The following is a 24,839-nucleotide window of genomic DNA, read 5'->3' as shown; positions in this document are numbered from 1 at the left end:
CGCATCGGTTATTTGGAGGGCATTGTGAAAAATCTAAACATTTTGCCTTTGCTACCACCCACTTTAAGCCCACAAACACGATCCGCCAGTCCTTAGTGCATCCCAAGGACATACAGCCCAAGGGGAGGATCAGTGGAGTGGTCTACGGGGTCCGCTGTTCTGAAGAGCAAGCCTGTCAAGACTCTTACATAGGAGAAACCGCCCAACCTCTTCACAATTGCATGTTACAACATCGCAGAACCAGCTCAAGTGGAAACGACTCATCAGTGTTCTTACATCTGAAAGCCACCGGACACCATTTTGACACCAAGGATGTCCGAATCCTAGATCGCGAGCATCGTTGGTTTGAGCGTGGAGTGAAAGAGGCAATCTGGGTGAGGGCTGAGCAACCATCCCTCAACCGCGGTGGAGACGTCCGGGCCAAACTATCACACGGCTGGGACAGGATCATAAAGGACATTCCTCGTCTATTGTCATCAATACCGGAAGTGTCCGGTACTCAAGGTCATTTGCATCACAATCACGGTTGTTTGACGGGACCATTTATTAGTTTTTCAAACAAAGCATCATGTACAACAAAAAATTAGGTAAACAGCTAACTAGTGATATCAAGCTAATGTATTCAGATGATTTTTAGTCATTCTCAATTTTAATTTCCCCTCTTTTACAAAATTATTCACTTTTATAGTATTTTTTATAGCTTTTTCGGATAAAAATGTATCTATTAATGACAAAATTGGTGGCGCTATTTAGTTCCTGGAAATTACCCTTTCAAGCTTTTAATACAAATAATTCCTTTTATTGTTTGATTAAATATGTTTATAAAATTTCCTTGTTGATAGTTTCACCTATTCCAACTGTTTTAATGCCAGTATTAATCACCAAACTCTTGCAAATAAAGAAATATGATTTAGGATAAATAGCGCCATCTATAGTTTGCATTTAGTTAATAATGAAGCCAATTCTATATACATCAAACAACCGTGCAACCCAGCTGAAGACTGAAGGTTTCAGTCGCAACGTCGGTTCGTCCGTCAAAATAGGTATGTCTGGTTGACCAGATTTAAATTAAATCTTAATTTCAACATACCCAGATGAATGAGAGTCTACACAGTTTGATTTTTGAACTTGGCATTTAAGAATTTCAGCGGGCAAAATGATATTGAAAATAATTAGAGAATAAGCTAGAGTTTATTGCAGTTACTGTATGCGGCTATTACGAACATAAATTATTAGGAACGACGAGCGTTAGGACCAACACAGACTAGCTGTGTAGGAGACTAGTTTGGATGCGAACGACACTATGGCGTTCTACTACATATGTCGTAATACGTAAGCCGTATGGCGTTTGCAGTAAACGCCTCTTCGCAATAATGTCTATTGTATTATAGCAACCGCTAACACTGAATGGTAGAGACAAAACGATTTAATACTTGCTTTGCTATTGGGTCTGCTACAATTGCCCTTGGTTTATCCAATTGATCAATGATTACGCGGCTGACTCCATTGGAATCCAATTCTTCAATCGTCTTGTCAATAACATTAGTCCAGAATACCCTTCCATTTATGTTGTCTAATGCAATTCCCTCTGGAACCGATGAAAATAATGCATTATAATGTTTAGTCAATAAGTAATGTCGGAAATACAAAATAGTGTTTGCATGACAAAAAACTGTTTTCTTACATTATCGATATCTTGATTGCGGAACGTTAGTTTTGACATCTAACTATTTATCAACTATCTGCCTGGCCTACCAGCCTTATATACGCCGTGCCTATATATATTTAGGATGTCCATTTTGGATGTACATAGGAAATACAAACTTAACGATTTGAGCAGGTCAGAAATTTGAATATTAAATATATCTATGTATATAAAATTGGTACCCACCTTATTTTGCATGCTAATTAAAGACTCAGTTGAAACAAAATTAAGGATCGAATGCATTTTAGTGTCCAAAAAGTCAAAATTATCGTAAAGGTCCTGCCGAATTCTGCACCCTTGCGAATTGGGCAGAATTCGAATCGGGGATAAAATATCCCATTTTTACGATCAAAAACACAAAATTACAACTTTAAACATACTACTGGCAAAAGACATTATTGACAAACAATTTATATAAAATGGAACATTTGACGTCAACTTGTCAAAATATTGGATAAAATATGCTCACCAAACATTGGGAAAGTGCATAATCCCGGCCAACATGCTATCCCATATCATTTACACTCCAAATTGAAGCTATTGTTGCAAAAACGAGATTTTTCGCCATCGATACTTCCGACATTGCAGAGGTGATGAGCTTATTTATCATAACAGCCGGACACTAATGCAGTATAATATAAGTCACTTTGATAACAATACTTTCCGTAAGCTCCTCCGTGGCGCAAGCGATTATCGCGCTGGACTAATGCTGGAATGTGTAATGCTTTTGAGCTGCAAGACTTGGATACGGGTTCGAGGCCCTGCGTTTTCCTATTCCATTATCATTCTTTCTTTCTTTGAGGTTTTATCAAAAACCAGTAACCGATGTCCTTTTCCCACTAGATCTCACACAGTTCTGATGATGCTTTGCACTCAACCGTGTAGTATAACACAGACTGCGTGGAGACTCAGGGTCCTTTCATCTTTTCTGTTTCGGTTTCGGTTTCCGGTTTCGGTTTCGGATCTCATTGTTATTTTGAAGTGTTAGCATGGTACGTGTGAACAATCCTTTTATTCTAGTCTTTTGTTGACTACAGAAAAGTTGAACGAAGATAACTTCTGTTTCGGTTTCGGGAGTTATGTTAATTTCTGACATGAAAAACGTGAGATGAGAGGGTTGATACTAATCTAGACAAAAGAAGTGTCTAAATTTTACGGTGGTAAATTCGCGATAAAGTGTACGGCTTCAATTGACTTGCGTTGGGTGTATAGGTACTCCAGCCTAAGCGGGAGTATCTCCTGAAAATAACTCAGCGTCGAAATATACATTAACATGATTAATATAAATTAATCAATAGTAATCAGTGTTGCCAAGAATTACGTATACTTGTTCGACGTGCAATCGCGCAAAAGTCGGTCATATTATGCTTATGTAGCGATAATGGGGAATTATTTTCGTCCCAAATACACCTTAAAACTTGGTAATATGCAACACCAGAGAAGTGCGTTGAAGTGAAACTAATAGGATTTATTTCATTGGAATTGGTAATCTGATAATTGCTTCAGGCAAAATTGCCAGACTCAAATCTATTTGAAATGTATATTATTTGAGAGAGTGGGGATGATGAGACGCGGAGATGATCTGGTAGAGGAGAGAGGAGAGGAGAGGAGATGAGATGATGATGATGATGATGATGATGATGATGATGATGATGATGATGATGATGATGATGATGATGATGATGATGATGATGATGATGATGATGATGATGATGATGATGATGATGATGATGATGATGATGATAGTGATGGTGCTGATGTTGATGACAATGACGACGATGATGATGATGTTGAATAAATATGACATGGTATGACAATCAATTGTTAATCTGACAATTGGGCCTATATTTCAACGTTTTAACAGAAAATTCGACCTTTTCATTCGGATTGGCATTTTGTCACATTACATGTGAATCAGTTTACCAACATCAAAGGCCTATCGGTATTAGAGGACATTAAAGCTAGACTACTAAAAACACCGGTCATCCACACACTGTGGGTGTTCCATTCTTGTCTTATCCAGCCTTTATTAACAACAGGCATGCAGGTATCTACCTATTGAAATCAGCTGATTGGTACTTCAATGAATTCAACGAGCAGATCAATTCACATAAATCCCTTGCGTTTTCGTTTCTGAACAATAGAGCTCCCGAAACAGAAAAGATGAAACGAGGGTCACTGTGCTGTAAATATTCTGTGTACTCGGGTGTATCGAGGTGGAGACTGTGCGTAGAATCGTTTTTGTAGTACAACCGTTGCAAATGCTAATGGAGTTCCAATATATAATGGCCCCGCAGGGCAGGAAAACCTTAACTTTAATGTGTCATTAACCAACGCCAATATGAATATAGTCATCCTAAACTGCTCTATATTGTCATTTTAAAGCCATGTGTAAACTGGCTATATACGGCTGTCTAGTTAGGAGACCAGGTTGATTAAACATAACATTTATACAGAATTTCAACAATTGAAAAATTCAACTTGGTTCTTAAACAATTATGTCATTTTGCTTCTTTGCCCGCACCCTGTATGACCTGAGCATGAAGTGAGTATTTCCGATATCGCAGTTTAAAAGGGGTGTCTGTATTTTGACTATAAAACTGTATTTTGACTATAAAACTTGACAAGATTTTGACTATAAAACTTGACAAGATTTTATAACGACCATCATTATACGTATAGACGACTTAATGAGCTAGACAAAGATGGAACACCAATGTTTTTGCTTGCTAGTGACTTTAAATACCCTTCTGAATAAAAAGGGTAAAAAAGGGCGCAGGGAAAAATATTAACTTGCATATTTCAAATTTTGGTCTCCATGATTATGTACACGGGTTAAAAATTAAAAAAATGTTCATATTTTGCTCAAAGTGGTCTGAAATTATTCCATTTGGAACAACATTTTAAACAAAGAATAATTTGCAATATCTCAGATATTTTGTTACCTGTGTTACCTGGGTAACATTACAAATACATCAAGATTAACATGATTCAATGGGCTTTGAATTTGTTTCCCTGGCAAAGTATTCTTTGGTTCAATTTTTTTCAAAGCGGAATAATTTGAGACCACTTTGAGCGAAATCGGAGCATGTTTTATTTTTTACCCCTGTACATAATCACGGAGACCAAAATTTGACATTTGACATTTAAGCCTACAACTCAAGAACTATACATCAGAGATAGGTCAAACTATACTTTTTCTGATTTCTAATTATGAGAGCAATACAATAAGATCATTTTTATCCATATCCCCCCAATTTTGAAATTTGAGGCCTGCATTAGCTGTCATTTTGGAAATATGCAATTTAACATTTTTCCCCAGTGTCATTTTTTGCACTTTTTGGATATGTTGTTCAGGTGTTCAGAGTCACAAGCAAGCAAAAACATTGGTGTTCCATTTTGTCTAAGTGCGCCCATTTTGGTACTTAAATGGACTCGTCTAGTAAGTAAACATACCTATCGAGTTATAAGAGCCATCAAAAAGAACTTCTTGACCTGTACCATCAAGATTTGCTCTGCTTATTGTTGAATCATCGGTCCAGTATAACTTTTGGTTTACAGGATCAAACTCTACGGCTAGAGACCCACTTATTTTTGCAAGAGGGATTTCAACCAGTTGTAGCGAGTTAATTGGGCCTGCAAATATCTTCGATAATACATTATCAGCCACTATAATAATATCATCTGCAAGTTAAAACAAATAAAAAAAAGATAAACATTAATTTTCACCAGGTTCGCCGTCGCAAATAATAAAGGAGACAAGGAGAAAAAGTGATCCCGCCTGGGAATCGAACCCAGGACCTCAGGTTTACGAGACCTATGCCTTAACCACTTGGCCACGGGAGCTTCATGATTAGGCTGGTTGAAATTCGAACCCATAATCGGTCACTTAAACTTATCTCCTCCCCGCAAATAGCCCATAGTAGCTTGGGCCGTAAATGCGAGAAATAAATTGCCATCCTCCCTGTGAGGAAATATAACACGGAAAAACAGTGGCATGATCGACGGAATTATATAAATAAACATTAATTTTCACCAGGTTCGCCGTCGCAAATAATAAAGGAGACAAGGAGAAAAAGTGATCCCGCCTGGGAATCGAACCCTTTTCCGTGAAATAAAAAAAGATCTGCAATACTATACGTGTCCGTGGATTACATGTTATACGTGAATTCTTATCCTATTCTCTGGAATAGAATGAGCTGAACAGTTGTATTAATCTTCGTTTAGGTCACAATATGCAAACATAAATGGATTTATCTTTCTGACCGGTTGCTATTTTAAGAGTCATTGATATTTCAAAAATTCAAAGTTTTGATGACTCCAGTTTATATGTGAAATAAAATAATAACGGTCCTATCCGCTCACCGTGTAATCTTCCTTCAACACATCGCCGTATAGGAAGACACACGGTGTTCAGATGTCAAATCACCACCTCAAAGCTAGGAGAGGCCGCCATTATTACTTTGTAAAAATAGGTGAATCATAATTTAGAGGTTTAAACCTTTGATCTCAACACAAAAATGTGCGTACCTGGAATTTTCAGTCGACACTTCGACTTTCATCAGCAGACTGGCAACCCAATTCAGAGGTCAGCGACCTTTCGGACACTTGACCCCAAAATCGGGTCGTACACTCTTGGTAGCTTGTATCGGCCCCCGTCTCTGTTCAGCGATGGCTGAATCATGATGTGTGTTCACAGATGACGTAATCCAACTCAGTTATCCATTTATTACGTACGTAATTTAGTTTGCCGGACCCACCCGGATAATTCTTCCTCTAATCATAAGGAACAAAAAAGTCAATAGTCGCACATCTATAGGATGATTTTTTAACATGGTGAAATATGCAAAAGGTCAACGAACTTTTGAACAGTGGTCAAGCTTTCAATATTCTCTGATTGAAGCAAAAATGGTCTCCAATTATTCAGCCTGACCTAAGAAACCCAAACGTTATAGTTTTGCATATCTAAAATGCATATATGGTTATAAACTGCATGTCAAAGGTCAACAAGGATAAACCACCATATGATCTTATGTCACCATGGTCACCTTTACCATATTATACCATCTAGCATTAAAACGAGGATTTATATTGATTCAAGACTATACTTATTTTTCGTTAATCTAAATACTTTGAGACCATACGCTTCAGACAATCTTGAAAATTTCACATATTTCACATTACACATTTTGTTCCTTCTTATGATTAGAGGACGAATTTGAGGTATTGCACAATCCGGTCATTTTAATTGTTTCTTATTTAACTAGGCCGCCACCTTGGATTTGACCCCCTTAACCCATTCAAAAAACTGGCGGTCATTCCGGGTACCCAGGGGCCGGGATTACATTTACATAAAACCAGGTCGAAATTGTAAGGAGACTTACCTGACTCTCACAGATCAACAGCCCGGTTGATCTAATATAAATCAATGATGTCGATGGAATTATAATAATACACCGGTGTTATTATTTACTGTAATGTATAATAGCGTTTAGACACCAAATGACCCGCACTTTCCCATCTTCTTACCGTTGTTGTTATCACAATTCTCACCAGTCCATCCTGGATGACACACGCAGGTGTATGGATTGGTATCATTTTGACATCGCCCGCTAACACATGGGTTGCTTGCACACTGATCAATAGCTGCAGAATATAAAATTTAGAAACCAAGCGTCTTGTAAGATTGAAGCTATACAGGTTCAATATAGGTATTATTATAGGTTCGGAAGCTCATTTCATAATAATGTATATTTGTCTTACAGGATGTGTTTTTCCAGTTTCTATCAACCCCCATTAACCGAAGAACGTTATAATATTCAATATAATCATATATACATTGTTTCGGCTACTTTATTGTTACTCACTCTGTTCACAGTTGGTTGATGTATATCCTGCAGCACATTGACAGGTGTATTCATTTATCCCATCTTCACACGTCCCTCCATTTTGACACGGTTGTGAAGAACACTCATTTATAGCTGGGAAAGTATTGACGTTAATCACTCCTTTAAACAACCATTGTTTATACACGCACATAATATTTTCAAGTTTAAGACATATTCAAGTTAATTCCCGAATAAAACAATGGTCGTTGCGCGTGTAAGGTTTAAAGCAGTGGTCAAGAAGATTAAAGCGACGTGGTCCAATCTTTTCATATTCTACTTTCTAACTTCAAACATTTTTAGTCAGTAGGAGTGGTGTAGTTTGTGTTGTTAAGTAGAAAGTATAACAATGATGACAATAGGTTTTCATATTTACATAAAGTAATACTAAATAAATAACAATACATCTCATGCCTTCTTTATTTGTATTTCCACGATTATTGCTTCGTTAATATGCAAATTTATGACAAAATCAGGATTTTCCCTAAAAATGGGGTAAAAATACCCAATTTTGTGAATCTTGTGAAGGCTGTACATTCGCAACGGAATGCCCGATTCATGCGACTCAAACAAGTTTGTTTAGTCCTTTTGCAGAAGGAACAATCCTGAAAGAAAAAGCAACTCTAGGGGTAGATAGGACGGCAAGTCCCCCTTTGACTCCCCTAGTGTTAATGAATAAAGCATAATGATTAGTTTTGTTGACATTCGCTTGAAGCGCGCGAAAATGTAACTGCTTGGAATAGGCTCAAAAGATTACTTGAATGTCAAGAAAAATGAGGTTCCCGTTGTCTTACATGTGTCACATCTAGTTCCAGTCCATCCCCGTCGACAAATGCACCTGTACTCGCTAATTTCATCCAAACATCGTCCTTGATTAAGGCATGGTTGCGAAAGACACTCGTTTACATCTAATGGAGCCAAAATAGGTAAGCATTAAGCAAACAAACAATACAAAAATTGAAAGAATCAGGGCCGTAGCCATGGTGGGGTGGGTGCGACAACCCCCTGCTGGCGATCCGTAAAAATGAAGAAGAGAGAGAGAGAGAGAGAGAGAGTGAGTTACACTTAAAGTAATTATCATTAGATTTTATAAACTTTACTTCGAGGACTGTTATTAAAATGTCAAAAATATCAATTTGCCATACAATTTGTATTGAATCGCGAATTTCAAAATATCAAATTTATTTGAAATCAGAAGGACATTCTTCGTATTCAGAATGTAATTCGATATATCTGTTGTTCTCTCATGTCCCACAAAAATACTGTGTAAACGTTCATACCAGAGCCCTTAAAGGGCAGGTCTATTGCAAAAACAACATCATGTCAAGCTAATATTATGAGGACAATGAAAATTACTCCTTTTTTGAGCAAATAAGACGTTTAAAATGGATATTCCGCAAAAACCAACTTAAGCGGTGAGTTCCTTCGAACGAGACAGATTTGGCCTAGAAAAAAGGCGACGTCATGAAATGAGCGAGATGTGCCCGATTTAAGAAAAGGGACTATAAACGCTCTCAATGGACAAAACGTATACTGTTGTTGTTCACAGAAAAAACCTCCAAACTAAGTATTACAAATTTAATGGTTTTTAAACATATGGATAAAATCAGCCGCTTCTTTTTTATATATTAGTAAATTGTGATATTACAATTCATATGCATATCAATATCATGAGAAATATTAAGCCTAAAAATAAATACATAATTTGAGCTTAGAATTTCATCTGAGACTAGCATATAAACCATGTTAAGTTCACAAACTCATGTATCTGATTTCCCTGTATATTGCAATGCTATAGTTTCAGTTGGATGAAATATTACAAAGCAAACGCATAGTAACAATACTGTGTGAGCTTTGTTCCCGAAATGAGAACAATAGTCTGCATATTGTTATGCAGCATTGTTATGGTAAATGATAGCACAACTCATTGTTGCTAATGTCAAACTTGTCAAAGTGATTGTGATTGTATGATGAGAGCATGATATAGCATGTATAGTGTCCGCTTCATTTACCTACGTCATCAGCCAAACGGGGGAGAACACGTACGCTTCAAACGGGGGAAGAACACGTACGAGGCTGAACGTTACCCACACAATTTCTTCTTTTTCAGGAGAAATACGCATAACAAATTGCAACAAATGTCAACTTGTAATGTAATAATTATTATCTTCGAATAGAGATAAACTTGTTTTTGCAATAGACCTGCCCTTTAAGGCAAGGATTGCAGAAGACCCTTACGTAAGCGTAGGGTTGGGATGTTAGGGGGCTGAGGTTTGTGTCGCCCTGGAAAAAAAGATAAAGGATGGCGCCCTGCCCCCCCCCCCCACACACACACACCCACTTGCACAACATTCCCGATAAGTGGTGGATGTAGAGCAGTCAGAGGGACCTTCTGTCAAAATGGTCGTGTTGCGTTTGCTCCACGCAAGGGGGTGCCTGAGGGGAGATGTGGCCTCATAAAAGAAAAATGATGAAGTAGAATTGTTAAATGTGTTCCCACATTCAAAAATGTGGAGGGAACTAACCCCTGTCCCCACTGGTGCATGGTCTTGAAATATAGATTTCCGCTTCTCGGAAAAGGCTCACAATCCATCTAAGGAGCTCTGAATCCATCACAGGACGGCAAGTCCCCCTTTGACTCCCCTAGTGTTAATGAATAAAGCATAATGATTAGTTTGTTGTTGACATTCGCTTGAAGCGCGCGAAAATGTAACTGCTTGGAATAGGCTCAAAAGCCATTGAGAGGGCGCTATATCTAAAGATGGGTACCAGGTGGCACGTTCCGCTTTGACTCCCCACGATACGACTCTGGTCCCTCTGAAATGTGGCCGTAAAACAATCTTTCATAAAGATTTGTTTTGTTTAAATTTTAAAATGACATAAATCCTTAAAAAGCGTAACCGTTACCATGAAACAGAGGTTACAATGAGCTCTCTCTGATAAATGAAAGATTAATAAGAGCTTCATGATCGACGTATGTAAATTGTCTTCAGCTTCATCAGGTACTTACTAATTTCACAGTTAGTGCCTGTCCATCCTGAGTTACATCTACAAGTGTATTGATTGATTCCATCCATACATACACCATTCACACATGGATCACTTGCGCATTCATCATTGTCTGAGCAAAATGACAAGGAAAAAAATCAAATATCATATCTTTGCTTTTGTTCTGAAATCTTTGAAGATAAGCAATATATTAAGCATGGAAGTACATTTTACCCGGTACAAATTTAACACGTGCGAACATGACAAAGGTGGACCAATGTGCATTTGGTCGACGCAAGTATATTGTGTTCATTAAGTACTTACTAATATCACAGTTAGTGCCTGTCCATCCTGAGTTACATCTACATGTGTATTGATTGATTCCATCCACACATGCACCATTCCCACATGGATCACTTGCGCATTCATCATTGTCTGAGCAGAATGACAGAACAAAATCATATATGGTATCGTTGCTTTTGTTCTGAAATCTTTGAAGATAAGCGTGAAAGTTAATTTTACCCGGTACAAATTTAACACGTGCGAACATGACAAAGGTGGGCCAATGTGCATTTGGTCGACGCTTGTGAGTCAAAAAAAATTGCAACAAATGTCAACTTGTAATGTAATAATTATTATCTTCGAATAGAGATAAACTTGTTTTTGCAATAGACCTGCCCTTTAAGGCAAGGATTGCAGAAGACCCTTACGTAAGCGTAGGGTTGGGATGTTAGGGGGCTGAGGTTTGTGTTGCCCTGGAAAAAAGGATAAAGGATGGCGCCCTGCCCCCCCACACACACACACCCACTTGCACAACATTCCCGATAAGTGGTGGATGTAGAGCAGTCAGAGGGACCTTCTGTCAAAATGGTCGTGTTGCGTTTGCTCCACGCAAGGGGGTGCCTGTGGGGAGATGTGGCCTCATAAAAGAAAAATGATGAAGTAGAATTTTTTAATGTGTTCCCACATTCAAAAATGTGGAGGGAACTAACCCCTGTCCCCACTGGTGCATGGTCTTGAAATATAGATTTCCGCTTCTCGGAAAAGGCTCACAATCCATCTAAGGAGCTCTGAATCCATCACAGGACGGCAAGTCCCCCTTTGACTCCCCTAGTGTTAATGAATAAAGCATAATGATTAGTTTTGTTGACATTCGCTTGAAGCGCGCGAAAATGTAACTACTTGGAATAGGCTCAAAAGCCATTGAGAGGGCGCTATATCTAAAGATGGGTACCAGGTGGCACGTTCCGCTTTGACTCCCAACGATACGACTCTGGTCCCTCTGAAATGTGGCCGTAAAACAATCTTTCATAAAGATTTGTTTTGTTTAAATTTTAAAATGACATAAATCCTTAAAAAGCGTAACCGTTACCATGAAACAGAGGTTACAAGGAGCTCTCTCTGATAAATGAAAGATTAATAAGAGCTTCATGATCGACGTATGTAAATTGTCTTCAGCTTCATCAGGTACTTACTAATTTCACAGTTAGTGCCTGTCCATCCTGAGTTACATCTACAAGTGTATTGATTGATTCCATCCATACATACACCATTCACACATGGATCACTTGCGCATTCATCATTGTCTGAGCAAAATGACAAGGAAAAAAAATCAAATATCATATCTTTGCTTTTGTTCTGAAATCTTTGAAGATAAGCAATATATTAAGCATGGAAGTACATTTTACCCGGTACAAATTTAACACGTGCGAACATGACAAAGGTGGACCAATGTGCATTTGGTCGACGCAAGTATATTGTGTTCATTAAGTACTTACTAATATCACAGTTAGTGCCTGTCCATCCTGAGTTACATCTACATGTATATTGATTGATTCCATCCACACATGCACCATTCCCACATGGATCACTTGCGCATTCATCATTGTCTGAGCAGAATGACAGAACAAAATCATATATGCTATCGTTGCTTTTGTTCTGAAATCTTTGAAGATAAGCGTGAAAGTTAATTTTACCCGGTACAAATTTGACACGTGCGAACATGACAAAGGTGGGCCAATGTGCATTTGGTCGACGCTTGTGAGTAAAAAAAAATTGCAACAAATGTCAACTTGTAATGTAATAATTATTATCTTCGAATAGAGATAACTTGTTTTTGCAATAGACCTGCCCTTTAAGGCAAGGATTGCAGAAGACCCTTACGTAAGCGTAGGGTTGGGATGTTAGGGGGCTGAGGTTTGTGTCGCCCTGGAAAAAAGGATAAAGGATGGCGCCCTGCCCCCCCCACACACACCCACTTGCACAACATTCCCGATAAGTGGTGGATGTAGAGCAGTCAGAGGGACCTTCTGTCAAAATGGTCGTGTTGCGTTTGCTCCACGCAAGGGGGTGCCTGAGGGGAGATGTGGCCTCATAAAAGAAAAATGATGAAGTAGAATTGTTTAATGTGTTCCCACATTCAAAAATGTGGAGGGAACTAACCCCTGTCCCCACTGGTGCATGGTCTTGAAATATAGATTTCCGCTTCTCGGAAAAGGCTCACAATCCATCTAAGGAGCTCTGAATCCATCACAGGACGGCAAGTCCCCCTTTGACTCACCTAGTGTTAATGAATAAAGCATAATGATTAGTTTTGTTGACATTCGCTTGAAGCGCGCGAAAATGTAACTGCTTGGAATAGGCTCAAAAGCCATTGAGAGGGCGCTATATCTAAAGATGGGTACCAGGTGGCACGTTCCGCTTTGACTCCCAACGATACGACTCTGGTCCCTCTGAAATGTGGCCGTAAAACAATCTTTCATAAAGATTTGTTTTGTTTAAATTTTAAAATGACATAAATCCTTAAAAAGCGTAACCGTTACCATGAAACAGAGGTTACAATGAGCTCTCTCTGATAAATGAAAGATTAATAAGAGCTTCATGATCGACGTATGTAAATTGTCTTCAGCTTCATCAGGTACTTACTAATTTCACAGTTAGTGCCTGTCCATCCTGAGTTACATCTACATGTGTATTGATTGATTCCATCCACACATGCACCATTCCCACATGGATCACTTGCGCATTCATCATTGTCTGAGCAGAATGACAGAACAAAATCATATATGGTATCGTTGCTTTTGTTCTGAAATCTTTGAAGATAAGCGTGAAAGTTAATTTTACCCGGTACAAATTTGACACGTGCGAACATGACAAAGGTGGGCCAATGTGCATTTGGTCGACGCTTGTGAGTCAAAAAAAATTGCAACAAATGTCGACTTGTAATGTAATAATTATTATCTTCGAATAGAGATAAACTTGTTTTTGCAATAGACCTGCCCTTTAAGGCAAGGATTGCAGAAGACCCTTACGTAAGCGTAGGGTTGGGATGTTAGGGGGATGAGGTTTGTGTCGCCCTGGAAAAAAGGATAAAGGATGGCGCCCTGCCCCCCCCCCCACACACACACACCCACTTGCACAACATTCCCGATAAGTGGTGGATGTAGAGCAGTCAGAGGGACCTTCTGTCAAAATGGTCGTGTTGCGTTTGCTCCACGCAAGGGGGTGCCTGAGGGGAGATGTGGCCTCATAAAAGAAAAATGAAGTAGAATTTTTTAATGTGTTCCCACATTCAAAAATGTGGAGGGAACTAACCCCTGTCCCCACTGGTGTATGGTCTTGAAATATAGATTTCCGCTTCTCGGAAAAGGCTCACAATCCATCTAAGGAGCTCTGAATCCATCACAGGACGGCAAGTCCCCCTTTGACTCCCCTAGTGTTAATGAATAAAGCATAATGATTAGTTTTGTTGACATTCGCTTGAAGCGCGCGAAAATGTAACTGCTTGGAATAGGCTCAAAAGCCATTGAGAGGGCGCTATATCTAAAGATGGGTACCAGGTGGCACGTTCCGCTTTGACTCCCAACGATACGACTCTGGTCCCTCTGAAATGTGGCCGTAAAACAATCTTTCATAAAGATTTGTTTTGTTTAAATTTTAAAATGACATAAATCCTTAAAAAGCGTAACCGTTACCATGAAACAGAGGTTACAATGAGCTCTCTCTGATCAATGAAAGATTAATAAGAGCTTCATGATCGACGTTTGTAAATTGTCTTCAGCTTCATCAGGTACTTACTAATTTCACAGTTAGTGCCTGTCCATCCTGAGTTACATCTACAAGTGTATTGATTGATTCCATCCATACATACACCATTCACACATGGATCACTTGCGCATTCATCATTGTCTGAGCAAAATGACAAGGAAAAAAAATCAAATATCATATCTTTGCTTTTGTTCTGAAATCTTTGAAGATAAGCAATATATTAAGCATGGAAGTACATTTTACCCGGTACAAATTTAACACGTGCGAACATGACAAAGGTGGACCAATGTGCATTTGGTCGACGCAAGTATATTGTGTTCATTAAGTACTTACTAATATCACAGTTAGTGCCTGTCCATCCTGAGTTACATCTACATGTGTATTGATTGATTCCATCCACACATGCACCATTCCCACATGGATCACTTGCGCATTCATCATTGTCTGAGCAGAATGACAGAACAAAATCATATATGGTATCGTTGCTTTTGTTCTGAAATCTTTGAAGATAAGCGTGAAAGTTAATTTTACCCGGTACAAATTTGACACGTGCGAACATGACAAAGGTGGGCCAATGTGCATTTGGTCGACGCTTGTGAGTCAAAAAAAATTGCAACAAATGTCAACTTGTAATGTAATAATTATTATCTTCGAATAGAGATAAACTTGTTTTTGCAATAGACCTGCCCTTTAAGGCAAGGATTGCAGAAGACCCTTACGTAAGCGTAGGGTTGGGATGTTAGGGGGCTGAGGTTTGTGTCGCCCTGGAAAAAAGGATAAAGGATGGCGCCCTGCCCCCCCCCCCCCCACACACACACCCACTTGCACAACATTCCCGATAAGTGGTGGATGTAGAGCAGTCAGAGGGACCTTCTGTCAAAATGGTCGTGTTGCGTTTGCTCCACGCAAGGGGGTGCCTGAGGGGAGATGTGGCCTCATAAAAGAAAAATGATGAAGTAGAATTTTTTAATGTGTTCCCACATTCAAAAATGTGGAGGAACTAACCCCTGTCCCCACTGGTGCATGGTCTTGAAATATAGATTTCCGCTTCTCGGAAAAGGCTCACAATCCATCTAAGGAGCTCTGAATCCATCACAGGACGGCAAGTCCCCCTTTGACTCCCCTAGTGTTAATGAATAAAGCATAATGATTAGTTTTGTTGACATTCGCTTGAAGCGCGCGAAAATGTAACTGCTTGGAATAGGCTCAAAAGCCATTGAGAGGGCGCTATATCTAAAGATGGGTACCAGGTGGCACGTTCCGCTTTGACTCCCAACGATACGACTCTGGTCCCTCTGAAATGTGGCCGTAAAACAATCTTTCATAAAGATTTGTTTTGTTTAAATTTTAAAATGACATAAATCCTTAAAAAGCGTAACCGTTACCATGAAACAGAGGTTACAATGAGCTCTCTCTGATAAATGAAAGATTAATAAGAGCTTCATGATCGACGTATGTAAATTGTCTTCAGCTTCATCAGGTACTTACTAATTTCACAGTTAGTGCCTGTCCATCCTGAGTTACATCTACAAGTGTATTGATTGATTCCATCCATACATACACCATTCACACATGGATCACTTGCGCATTCATCATTGTCTGAGCAAAATGACAAGGAAAAAAAATCAAATATCATATCTTTGCTTTTGTTCTGAAATCTTTGAAGATAAGCAATATATTAAGCATGGAAGTACATTTTACCCGGTACAAATTTAACACGTGCGAACATGACAAAGGTGGACCAATGTGCATTTGGTCGACGCAAGTATATTGTGTTCATTAAGTACTTACTAATATCACAGTTAGTGCCTGTCCATCCTGAGTTACATCTACATGTGTATTGATTGATTCCATCCACACATGCACCATTCCCACATGGATCACTTGCGCATTCATCATTGTCTGAGCAGAATGACAGAACAAAATCATATATGGTATCGTTGCTTTTGTTCTGAAATCTTTGAAGATAAGCGTGAAAGTTAATTTTACCCGGTACAAATTTGACACGTGCGAACATGACAAAGGTGGGCCAATGTGCATTTGGTCGACGCTTGTGAGTCAAAAAAATTGCAACAAATGTCAACTTGTAATGTAATAATTATTATCTTCGAATAGAGATAAACTTGTTTTTGCAATAGACCTGCCCTTTAAGGCAAGGATTGCAGAAGACCCTTACGTAAGCGTAGGGTTGGGATGTTAGGGGGCTGAGGTTTGTGTCGCCCTGGAAAAAAGGATAAAGGATGGCGCCCTGCCCCCCCCCCACACACACACCCACTTGCACAACATTCCCGATAAGTGGTGGATGTAGAGCAGTCAGAGGGACCTTCTGTCAAAATGGTCGTGTTGCGTTTGCTCCACGCAAGGGGGTGCCTGAGGGGAGATGTGGCCTCATAAAAGAAAAATGATGAAGTAGAATTTTTTAACGTGTTCCCACATTCAAAAATGTGGAGGGAACTAACCCCTGTCCCCACTGGTGCATGGTCTTGAAATATAGATTTCCGCTTCTCGGAAAAGGCTCACAATCCATCTAAGGAGCTCTGAATCCATCACAGGACGGCAAGTCCCCCTTTGACTCCCCTAGTGTTAATGAATAAAGCATAATGATTAGTTTTGTTGACATTCGCTTGAAGCGCGCGAAAATGTAACTGCTTGGAATAGGCTCAAAAGCCATTGAGAGGGCGCTATATCTAAAGATGGGTACCAGGTGGCACGTTCCGCTTTGACTCCCAACGATACGACTCTGGTCCCTCTGAATGTGGCTGTAAAACAATCTTTCATAAAGATTTGTTTTGTTTAAATTTTAAAATGACATAAATCCTTAAAAAGCGTAACCGTTACCATGAAACAGAGGTTACAATGAGCTCTCTCTGATAAATGAAAGATTAATAAGAGCTTCATGATCGACGTATGTAAATTGTCTTCAGCTTCATCAGGTACTTACTAATTTCACAGTTAGTGCCTGTCCATCCTGAGTTACATCTACAAGTGTATTGATTGATTCCATCCATACATACACCATTCACACATGGATCACTTGCGCATTCATCATTGTCTGAGCAAAATGACAAGGAAAAAAAATCAAATATCATATCTTTGCTTTTGTTCTGAAATCTTTGAAGATAAGCAATATATTAAGCATGGAAGTACATTTTACCCGGTACAAATTTAACACGTGCGAACATGACAAAGGTGGACCAATGTGCATTTGGTCGACGCAAGTATATTGTGTTCATTAAGTACTTACTAATATCACAGTTAGTGCCTGTCCATCCTGAGTTACATCTACATGTGTATTGATTGATTCCATCCACACATGCACCATTCCCACATGGATCACTTGCGCATTCATCATTGTCTGAGCAGAATGACAGAACAAAATCATATATGGTATCGTTGCTTTTGTTCTGAAATCTTTGAAGATAAGCGTGAAAGTTAATTTTACCCGGTACAAATTTGACACGTGCGAACATGACAAAGGTGGGCCAATGTGCATTTGGTCGACGCTTGTGAGTCAAAAAAAGTGCAATAGAGCAAAGAATCGATATTTATGTAAGAATGAAGTTGAACTTTATCATTATTGAAAGTTTCTATAAATGATACACTCAATAGTTACCTTCTGTGAAAAAATGAAGCGACTCGCTTCTACCGTTTAATTTTTATGAGTCCTTTTGCTGCGACACCCAATTTCATTATTTGTCCACTATTTTGAATGAGAGCACACAATGCACGATAAATGCACCAGCTCTGAAACTGACTTTAACTCAAATAATGTTGGTTTTTGCGTTATTTTTATTTCTTTTTTCTGTTCAAACAATCTTTTTAACATTGCTTTAAATCCTTCATACCTCACTCGACTCCAAATCCAGTTTTTTTTTATCCCAATGTGTTCAACTTACTGCATATTTTGAATTTCACTCCACTTCAATTTGCGCGCATTTCATTTCGACATTGGAAAAACTCACCTACAAATTTGTATGGTTTTGATAGAGAATAAACATCTTTAAAATAAAGGGAAAATGAAAATAACAACAAATAATGTTTCTTCTCCTTAAACAAGACCAAGGGCAATAACACTTAGGATGCTCCATTTTGTTTCAATACCAATGAGGTTAAGAAAATGGCAGTGACTCCAAATCTACCTTACCCAGAGTGGGCTGACATTCAAATTTTAGATGCCTCTTGGACAAACATTAAAATTGGGTATCGCTATAAAATGTGTCATAAAAACAAAACGGTAAATGCCAATTCCTTGATTTTTTCACACAAGATCACTAATGGATATGCTAATTATAAAATGTTTTAAAACCTAAAAGGTTCAACTCGGTTCTTAAATAAAAATGAATTCTTTTCTCTATTGCACTTTTTTTGACTCACCCTGTATATTGTGTTCATCTTCATCAAGTATATACTTTCTAATATCACAGTTAGTGCCTGTCCATCCTGAGTTACATCTACAAGTGTATTGATTGATTCCATCCACACATGCACCATTCACACATGGATCACTTGCGCATTCATCATTGTCTGAGCAGAATGACAGAAAAAAAAAATCAAATATTATATCTTTGCTTTTGTTCTGAAATTTTTGAAGATAAGCATGAAAGTTCATTTTACTCGGTACAAATTTAACACGTGCGAACATGACAAAGGTGGGACAATGTGCATTTGGTCGACGCAAGTACATTTTTCTTTTTGGGAAAAAAATCCATATTGTTGAGCACTTTCTGACTATCTCCGATAGACAGACTGACTCTGAATAGACTTTGGCTGTGTTGACACCATGGAATGTATATTCTTTCACATTCCCAAGGGATGGTAGTCCACCCAAAGCATTTCATCGTGTCGTCTGACGATTGCCTTTTAGGCATGAAACTCAGAGTAACGACTACCTATTCTGGAAGGTCTGTTCTTTGAATATTTATTTATTTATGATTTATTACATTCGGTCGAAGCCAGGCTAATCCCAATAGTGCTCAGAGGCTACTAAATTCAAGGGATGCCATCCGGATATGACGGGACAGGGATATGGAAAAAAGTCCGATTTTAGATGCAGGAGGTAAACCGGAGCACCCGGAGAAAAACCTGCGAGGACTAGCATGGATCGGCAACCAAACTCACATGGGCGCCGCGGGGAATTGAACCCCGGCCACAGCGGTGAGAAGCGAGTGAGAAGACCACTACACTAACCCGCCCTCAAATGGAGGCATGAAAGTTCATTTTACGCGGTACAAATTTGACACGTGCGAACATGACAAAGGTGGGCCAATGTGCATTTGGTCGACGCAAGTATGTTGTGTTCATCTTCATCAAGTACTTACTAATATCACAGTTAGTGCCTGTCCATCCTGAGTTACATCTACATGTGTATTGATTGATTCCATCCACACATACACCATTCGTACATGGAACACTTGCGCATTCATCATTGTCTGAGCAGAATGACAGAAAAAAAATCTAATATCATATCTTTGCTTTTGTTCTGAAATCTTTGAAGATAAGCATGAAAGTTCATTTTACGCGGTACAAGACACGTGCGAACATGACAAAAAGTGGGACAATGTGCATTTGGTCGACGCAAGTACATTGCCTCATTTCAAATATTTAGTTTTAGTTTTGGTTTTGGTTTTGGTCACGTAGTTTCCTATTGTCCTGCATAACCACTTGAATCACAAGATATCGAACTCATTGTTTCTACCTTTTGTTTTTTGTTTAAAACTAAACATTTGTGACAGGTAGTTTCGGTTTTGGTTTCAGTTTCTTATAAGTGGTGTGACGAATAAAATTACAGGATTTTCGAGTTACCTGATCTAAGTATACAAAAGAAATGTTTAAATTTCGCAGTGCAATATTCACGAGCAGAGAAGTCGAACAAAGCAGTCTACATTTGAAAGCATTGACGCGCGACCTTTACAAATAGTGTATGTTTAGAAGTATATGCATTTGCCTAGTTAACATCACTGTGTGAAAAATAACCGGCCAATATTTAAAGTATTCTCCAAACTTCTAGCAAATATATTTCTCTAACATGACCTAAAATTACAGCTAGGTTAGATGTTCAGAAGAAGTCGCACTTTCGTAAAATATGAGTGAGGGCAAGGCATAACTAGCTCATAAAAAGCCAAATCCCCGTGTTAATTGAATGGAGATTTGACCGAAAATATTGAGCTATATTGGTAACGGACCGCTCAGTTTTGAAGGATGCCACAAAAAAACGGTACAAGTTACATTTAAAGTATTCTATGAAATTCTAGAAAATATAGTTTTTTAACATGTCCTAAATTTTAGCTAATTTAGGTGTTTGGAAATAGTTGCACTTTTGTGTTTTAGGAAGCATATGTAAACGACAGATAACACCAAAAATATGAAGAAATTATTTCCAAACCGTGTTAAGTCAACAATCATTATGTTGCTCATTTTCAAGAATGCTGGTTAACAAAAAGCAGACCATTGTCTCATTTCGTGAACAAAGGTCCACATACCATTGTTTCCTTGCGTTTCCTTTCTAATCGGTTACCCAACTGAAGCTATAATACCAGCTCATTGCGATACCGCACATATAAAACAGACACATGTGCACAACCAGAGATCTGATTTAATCAGTTGAGCTGTTTTCAATGAGTGTTATCTTGGTTTAATAGCTTTTAATGGGGTTTAAGTCCTGCAAAGGTCGTGGTGAATTCTACTGTAGACATGACTGCATCATGTCACGTGTTGAGAGCCGGCTGTTTTTATTCGTTTTTTATGTCTTAAATAAAACAATGTGATTTTTTTTTGATAATTATCTGTCTAATATATAAGGCATAATGTTATGATTACAGGACGCTCCCTTTAATATTATCTGATGGATCATAGCTAGTGATGAGGCAGCGATATTAGAAGTTACACGACATTTGACATAATGTACCTGATTCAGTTGTGGTTGCATATTTTGCTGTCAAAGATGTACTCGTAATCGTAGTCGGACCTTATAATTGTAGATAAAACAGGTAAACAAAATAATACTATAGATCACGATGCTTAGACTAAAAATAATTTCACTCGCGTTTGATTTGGCTTAATCAGTGGTTTATAATAACAATAAGGTAAATGAATTGTTTTTGGTCAAATGACGGTCAATTTGTTTGATTTATTGTACAAACTTGACATTTATGCACATATCAAATGCAACCCCGGCCCCTGGGTACCCGGATCGTGGCCCGGGGTTTTTGGGTTAAAAAGTTCAAGTCCCGGGTAAACCCCTAACGGACTCACCCAGACTCACCCGGGTGGCTGGGAAAAGTATCTGATACAAACTGGTACAAACACCGGGTATTCCACGGCCTAAGTTCCCGGCCCTGGGCATCGGATATATGCCTAGATTTTTTGGTTTTACGCGGTGATCTTGTCATGTGGATTTAAAAGTCGGCAGATATCTCTTTAATGGAGTGAGGTTTCGTCGCCAAAAGCATAACATAGGACAGATCTCGTAGCTATTATACTGCAGATCATTTGGTTGTTAAACTATATGATGTGGCCCAGGCACTGATGAAGACCTCAGCATCGCATGATTTAGATGTTTTTGCCGACTTGAAACTTTTCCAATGTTCGAAGACTTTTGTCTGACACGACGTTTATTTATTTTATAGGCCTATATAATGGTCTAACAACGCATCCAACGCTCCACTTTTATCATGCAATTTTCATGCTTTTCAGTGGCAAGGGGGACGGGACACCACTACTATTATGCATGCTTGTTTCAAGTTGTTTGTTTGTTTGAATTATTTACGAGGCATGAATGGTCTAAAAATGCTGAGAATGAACGGGGAATATCGTATATTAGAGAGATTGCGAAATTTACGTGAAACGCGATACGGGAACGCCAACCGCATACTAAACTAATCGAAAACCAGGCGGTGATGGAAGCGATATCGCCAATTTTGAGGTCGCCATTGGATTAACACATAATCATGAAATCTTCATAAACAATTCTAAATTTGTTATGCGGTGTCAAAGCAAAATTATCTTACTCTAAAACCGCCGGGGTACGACCGTGTACCACACTGCAAGTATGTTAATTTTCCATTTGTAATTGCTAACCGTGTATTTTGAATGGGGCTGTCAGCCCTGTATCTTCGCCAGCCTCGTACGTCACGTGTTGCGCTTCCTATGCCGCCTGCGAAAACTAAGACTAGTTAGTATGCCCTCTAGAGAGTGAAATCCATTGTGAATTGTTCAGCCGGGGAAATCCCGTAAGGCGGTTACGTTGCGGTTGGTAACAAAAAATGACGTTCCAAAATAACAACAACAAAAAGAAAACCCGCATTACAAAATGCAGAAAAATGATATGTTTGTCGTGTTATGAAGCGAATCAAAGTATTCAAATAAAGAACAAGTAGTCTGACATGTAATAAAATCCATATTGGGGGTTACAATTTGACCTAGTATAGACAAGAACAAGTGAATGAATTTCGATTTTATCGACGCGAATTCGAACGGGCAGATTGCCTATTCATTTGTGTGTGGAGAATGCCGTCCAAAAATCATTTTGCGAAAAGGCGTTTTAGGCAATATCGTGTCGTCGTACGAGATATTGCGGTTGATGACAATCCAAAATGCAAGTTCGATTATGAGGCTATTCTGTAAAGGCCCATACCCCGTCCAACTTACCTTGTAACTTTTAAAAAATCAAATTACCATCTATTGCAGTGTGTGACAAAATTGCTCAAACTTTTGGCGCACAAGTTATTTGTGATTAATGATTTTGATAAAAATGCTCCAACATGTAAATATATATACAGCTTGGGAAATCGATTATTGCTTAATAGATTATTAATATAAATCCACGGCAAACCCCGGCTCAAGTACGGCCAAGTACATTGCAGTTCCCGGTCCATAAATGCGGGCATCCTTTCAGCAAACCATGGCAATATTCAGGACCCATTTTGCTGGTTGGAAACCCCGGATAAGTTACGACACAATCCCAGCTCTCACCCAGGTAAAGTCCCGGCCTAAATTCCAGGGGTTTTGGCCGACGTCAAGTCCCGGCCAACATCCGGCTCCCCCAAATTTTGAGTCAAATCCCGTGTCAAATGATGTCAAATCCGGGTCATCTCCGGGTACCCAGGTGCCGAGGTTGCAATTGACAGGTGCATTTAATAGTACAGTATGGAATATTTTTTCGCAAAATTACAAGACCGGTCTGGAAGGGGTCTGCATAAACCGCACAAGCGAAATATTAACTAGATATATTGCATCCTCAGAAGGCTGCGAAGTCCAGCCGTGACCTTGAAGTGACCTCTTATGACCTTGAAAAGATTTGGAACACAATTGCCTTTTCGTAAAATATGTTGGCATTACGTTTGATAACAATCTAGCTAATAAAAGAATTTGACCTTTGTTGACCTCTGATGACCTTGAAATGACCTCCATTTTGTTTTAAATCATATCAATATTACATATTCTAATTTAGATTTAAATTGGACGAATTTTGGAATTTGACACATTTTGACCTTTGGTTGACCTCTGGTGACCTTGAAATGACCTCCATCATATTTTGAATCCTACCGTGATTACATATACTAAGTTTCATTTGAATTGGGCAAATTTCAAAATGTTACCCTTTTGACCCCAAAACAGACCCTCCCCATGTTCAAGCCAAATCTGATAATAACCCTATATGCACCCAATGCTATAGTCATTTTGGCATTATTCTGATGATCACAGCACTTAATATGCAGGAAAAAGTGAGCTTTAAGGTGATTTTCAGTAATCAACCCTATTTTACCCCTTCATGACCTTGAACTCAAAATCCGTGTTTACCCTATAGACACCAGCTAATGTCAGTGCATATGTGTCAATCTCATCTCTGTACTATGTAATCTGTAGGAAAGGAAGCATTTTGAAAGTATTTGGTTATGTGCAGAAAAAATCCCCTTAATGACCTTTGACCCCAAATCTGTGTTTACCCCATAGACCCCTACTATAGTCCATGCCAATGACCAAGTCTCATTGCGCTACCATGTAATCTGTAAAAGAAGAAGCATTTTTGGTAAAAATCGCATATTTAGCCAAAATTACTCATGCGTGACATTTAACCCCAAATGGGTCATGTCAAATGTAAAGGCTGGGGTAGTGGAGCCTTTGCTTAAGTTTGGTTAAAATCGGTCAAATAATTAGGGAGCTAGAGCCAAATATGTCAAATGTTGACAGAAAGAAAGAAAGAAAGAAAGAAAGAA

At 38.8% G+C, this 24,839-nt stretch overlaps 1 protein-coding gene across 1 annotated transcript in view; it reads right to left on the bottom strand.

Moving 5' to 3' along the window:
* The window catches only part of LOC140154662 (uncharacterized), a 44,681-nt gene that overhangs the window by 13,429 nt on the left and 6,413 nt on the right, over positions 1 to 24,839 (bottom strand). The window contains exons 4-22 of the mRNA XM_072177231.1: positions 21,530 to 21,589; positions 19,944 to 20,054; positions 19,000 to 19,149; positions 17,870 to 17,980; positions 17,567 to 17,677; positions 16,417 to 16,527; positions 16,114 to 16,224; positions 14,959 to 15,069; positions 14,656 to 14,766; positions 13,504 to 13,614; positions 12,357 to 12,467; positions 12,054 to 12,164; positions 10,903 to 11,013; positions 10,601 to 10,711; positions 8,385 to 8,498; positions 7,573 to 7,686; positions 7,235 to 7,351; positions 5,162 to 5,389; positions 1,438 to 1,588 (exon numbers count right to left, since the gene is read on the bottom strand). Of these exons, the coding sequence (XP_072033332.1) occupies positions 1,438 to 1,588; positions 5,162 to 5,389; positions 7,235 to 7,351; positions 7,573 to 7,686; positions 8,385 to 8,498; positions 10,601 to 10,711; positions 10,903 to 11,013; positions 12,054 to 12,164; positions 12,357 to 12,467; positions 13,504 to 13,614; positions 14,656 to 14,766; positions 14,959 to 15,069; positions 16,114 to 16,224; positions 16,417 to 16,527; positions 17,567 to 17,677; positions 17,870 to 17,980; positions 19,000 to 19,149; positions 19,944 to 20,054; positions 21,530 to 21,589 (2,266 nt within the window). The remainder of the gene's footprint in view (positions 1 to 1,437; positions 1,589 to 5,161; positions 5,390 to 7,234; positions 7,352 to 7,572; positions 7,687 to 8,384; positions 8,499 to 10,600; positions 10,712 to 10,902; positions 11,014 to 12,053; positions 12,165 to 12,356; positions 12,468 to 13,503; positions 13,615 to 14,655; positions 14,767 to 14,958; positions 15,070 to 16,113; positions 16,225 to 16,416; positions 16,528 to 17,566; positions 17,678 to 17,869; positions 17,981 to 18,999; positions 19,150 to 19,943; positions 20,055 to 21,529; positions 21,590 to 24,839) is intronic.

This window comes from Amphiura filiformis, chromosome 1 (genome assembly GCF_039555335.1).
Source record: "Amphiura filiformis chromosome 1, Afil_fr2py, whole genome shotgun sequence".
NCBI classification, from domain to species: domain Eukaryota; kingdom Metazoa; phylum Echinodermata; class Ophiuroidea; order Amphilepidida; family Amphiuridae; genus Amphiura; species Amphiura filiformis.
The sequence above is the reverse complement of the archived record's forward strand: the minus strand, read 5'-3'. Positions and strand labels throughout refer to the sequence as shown.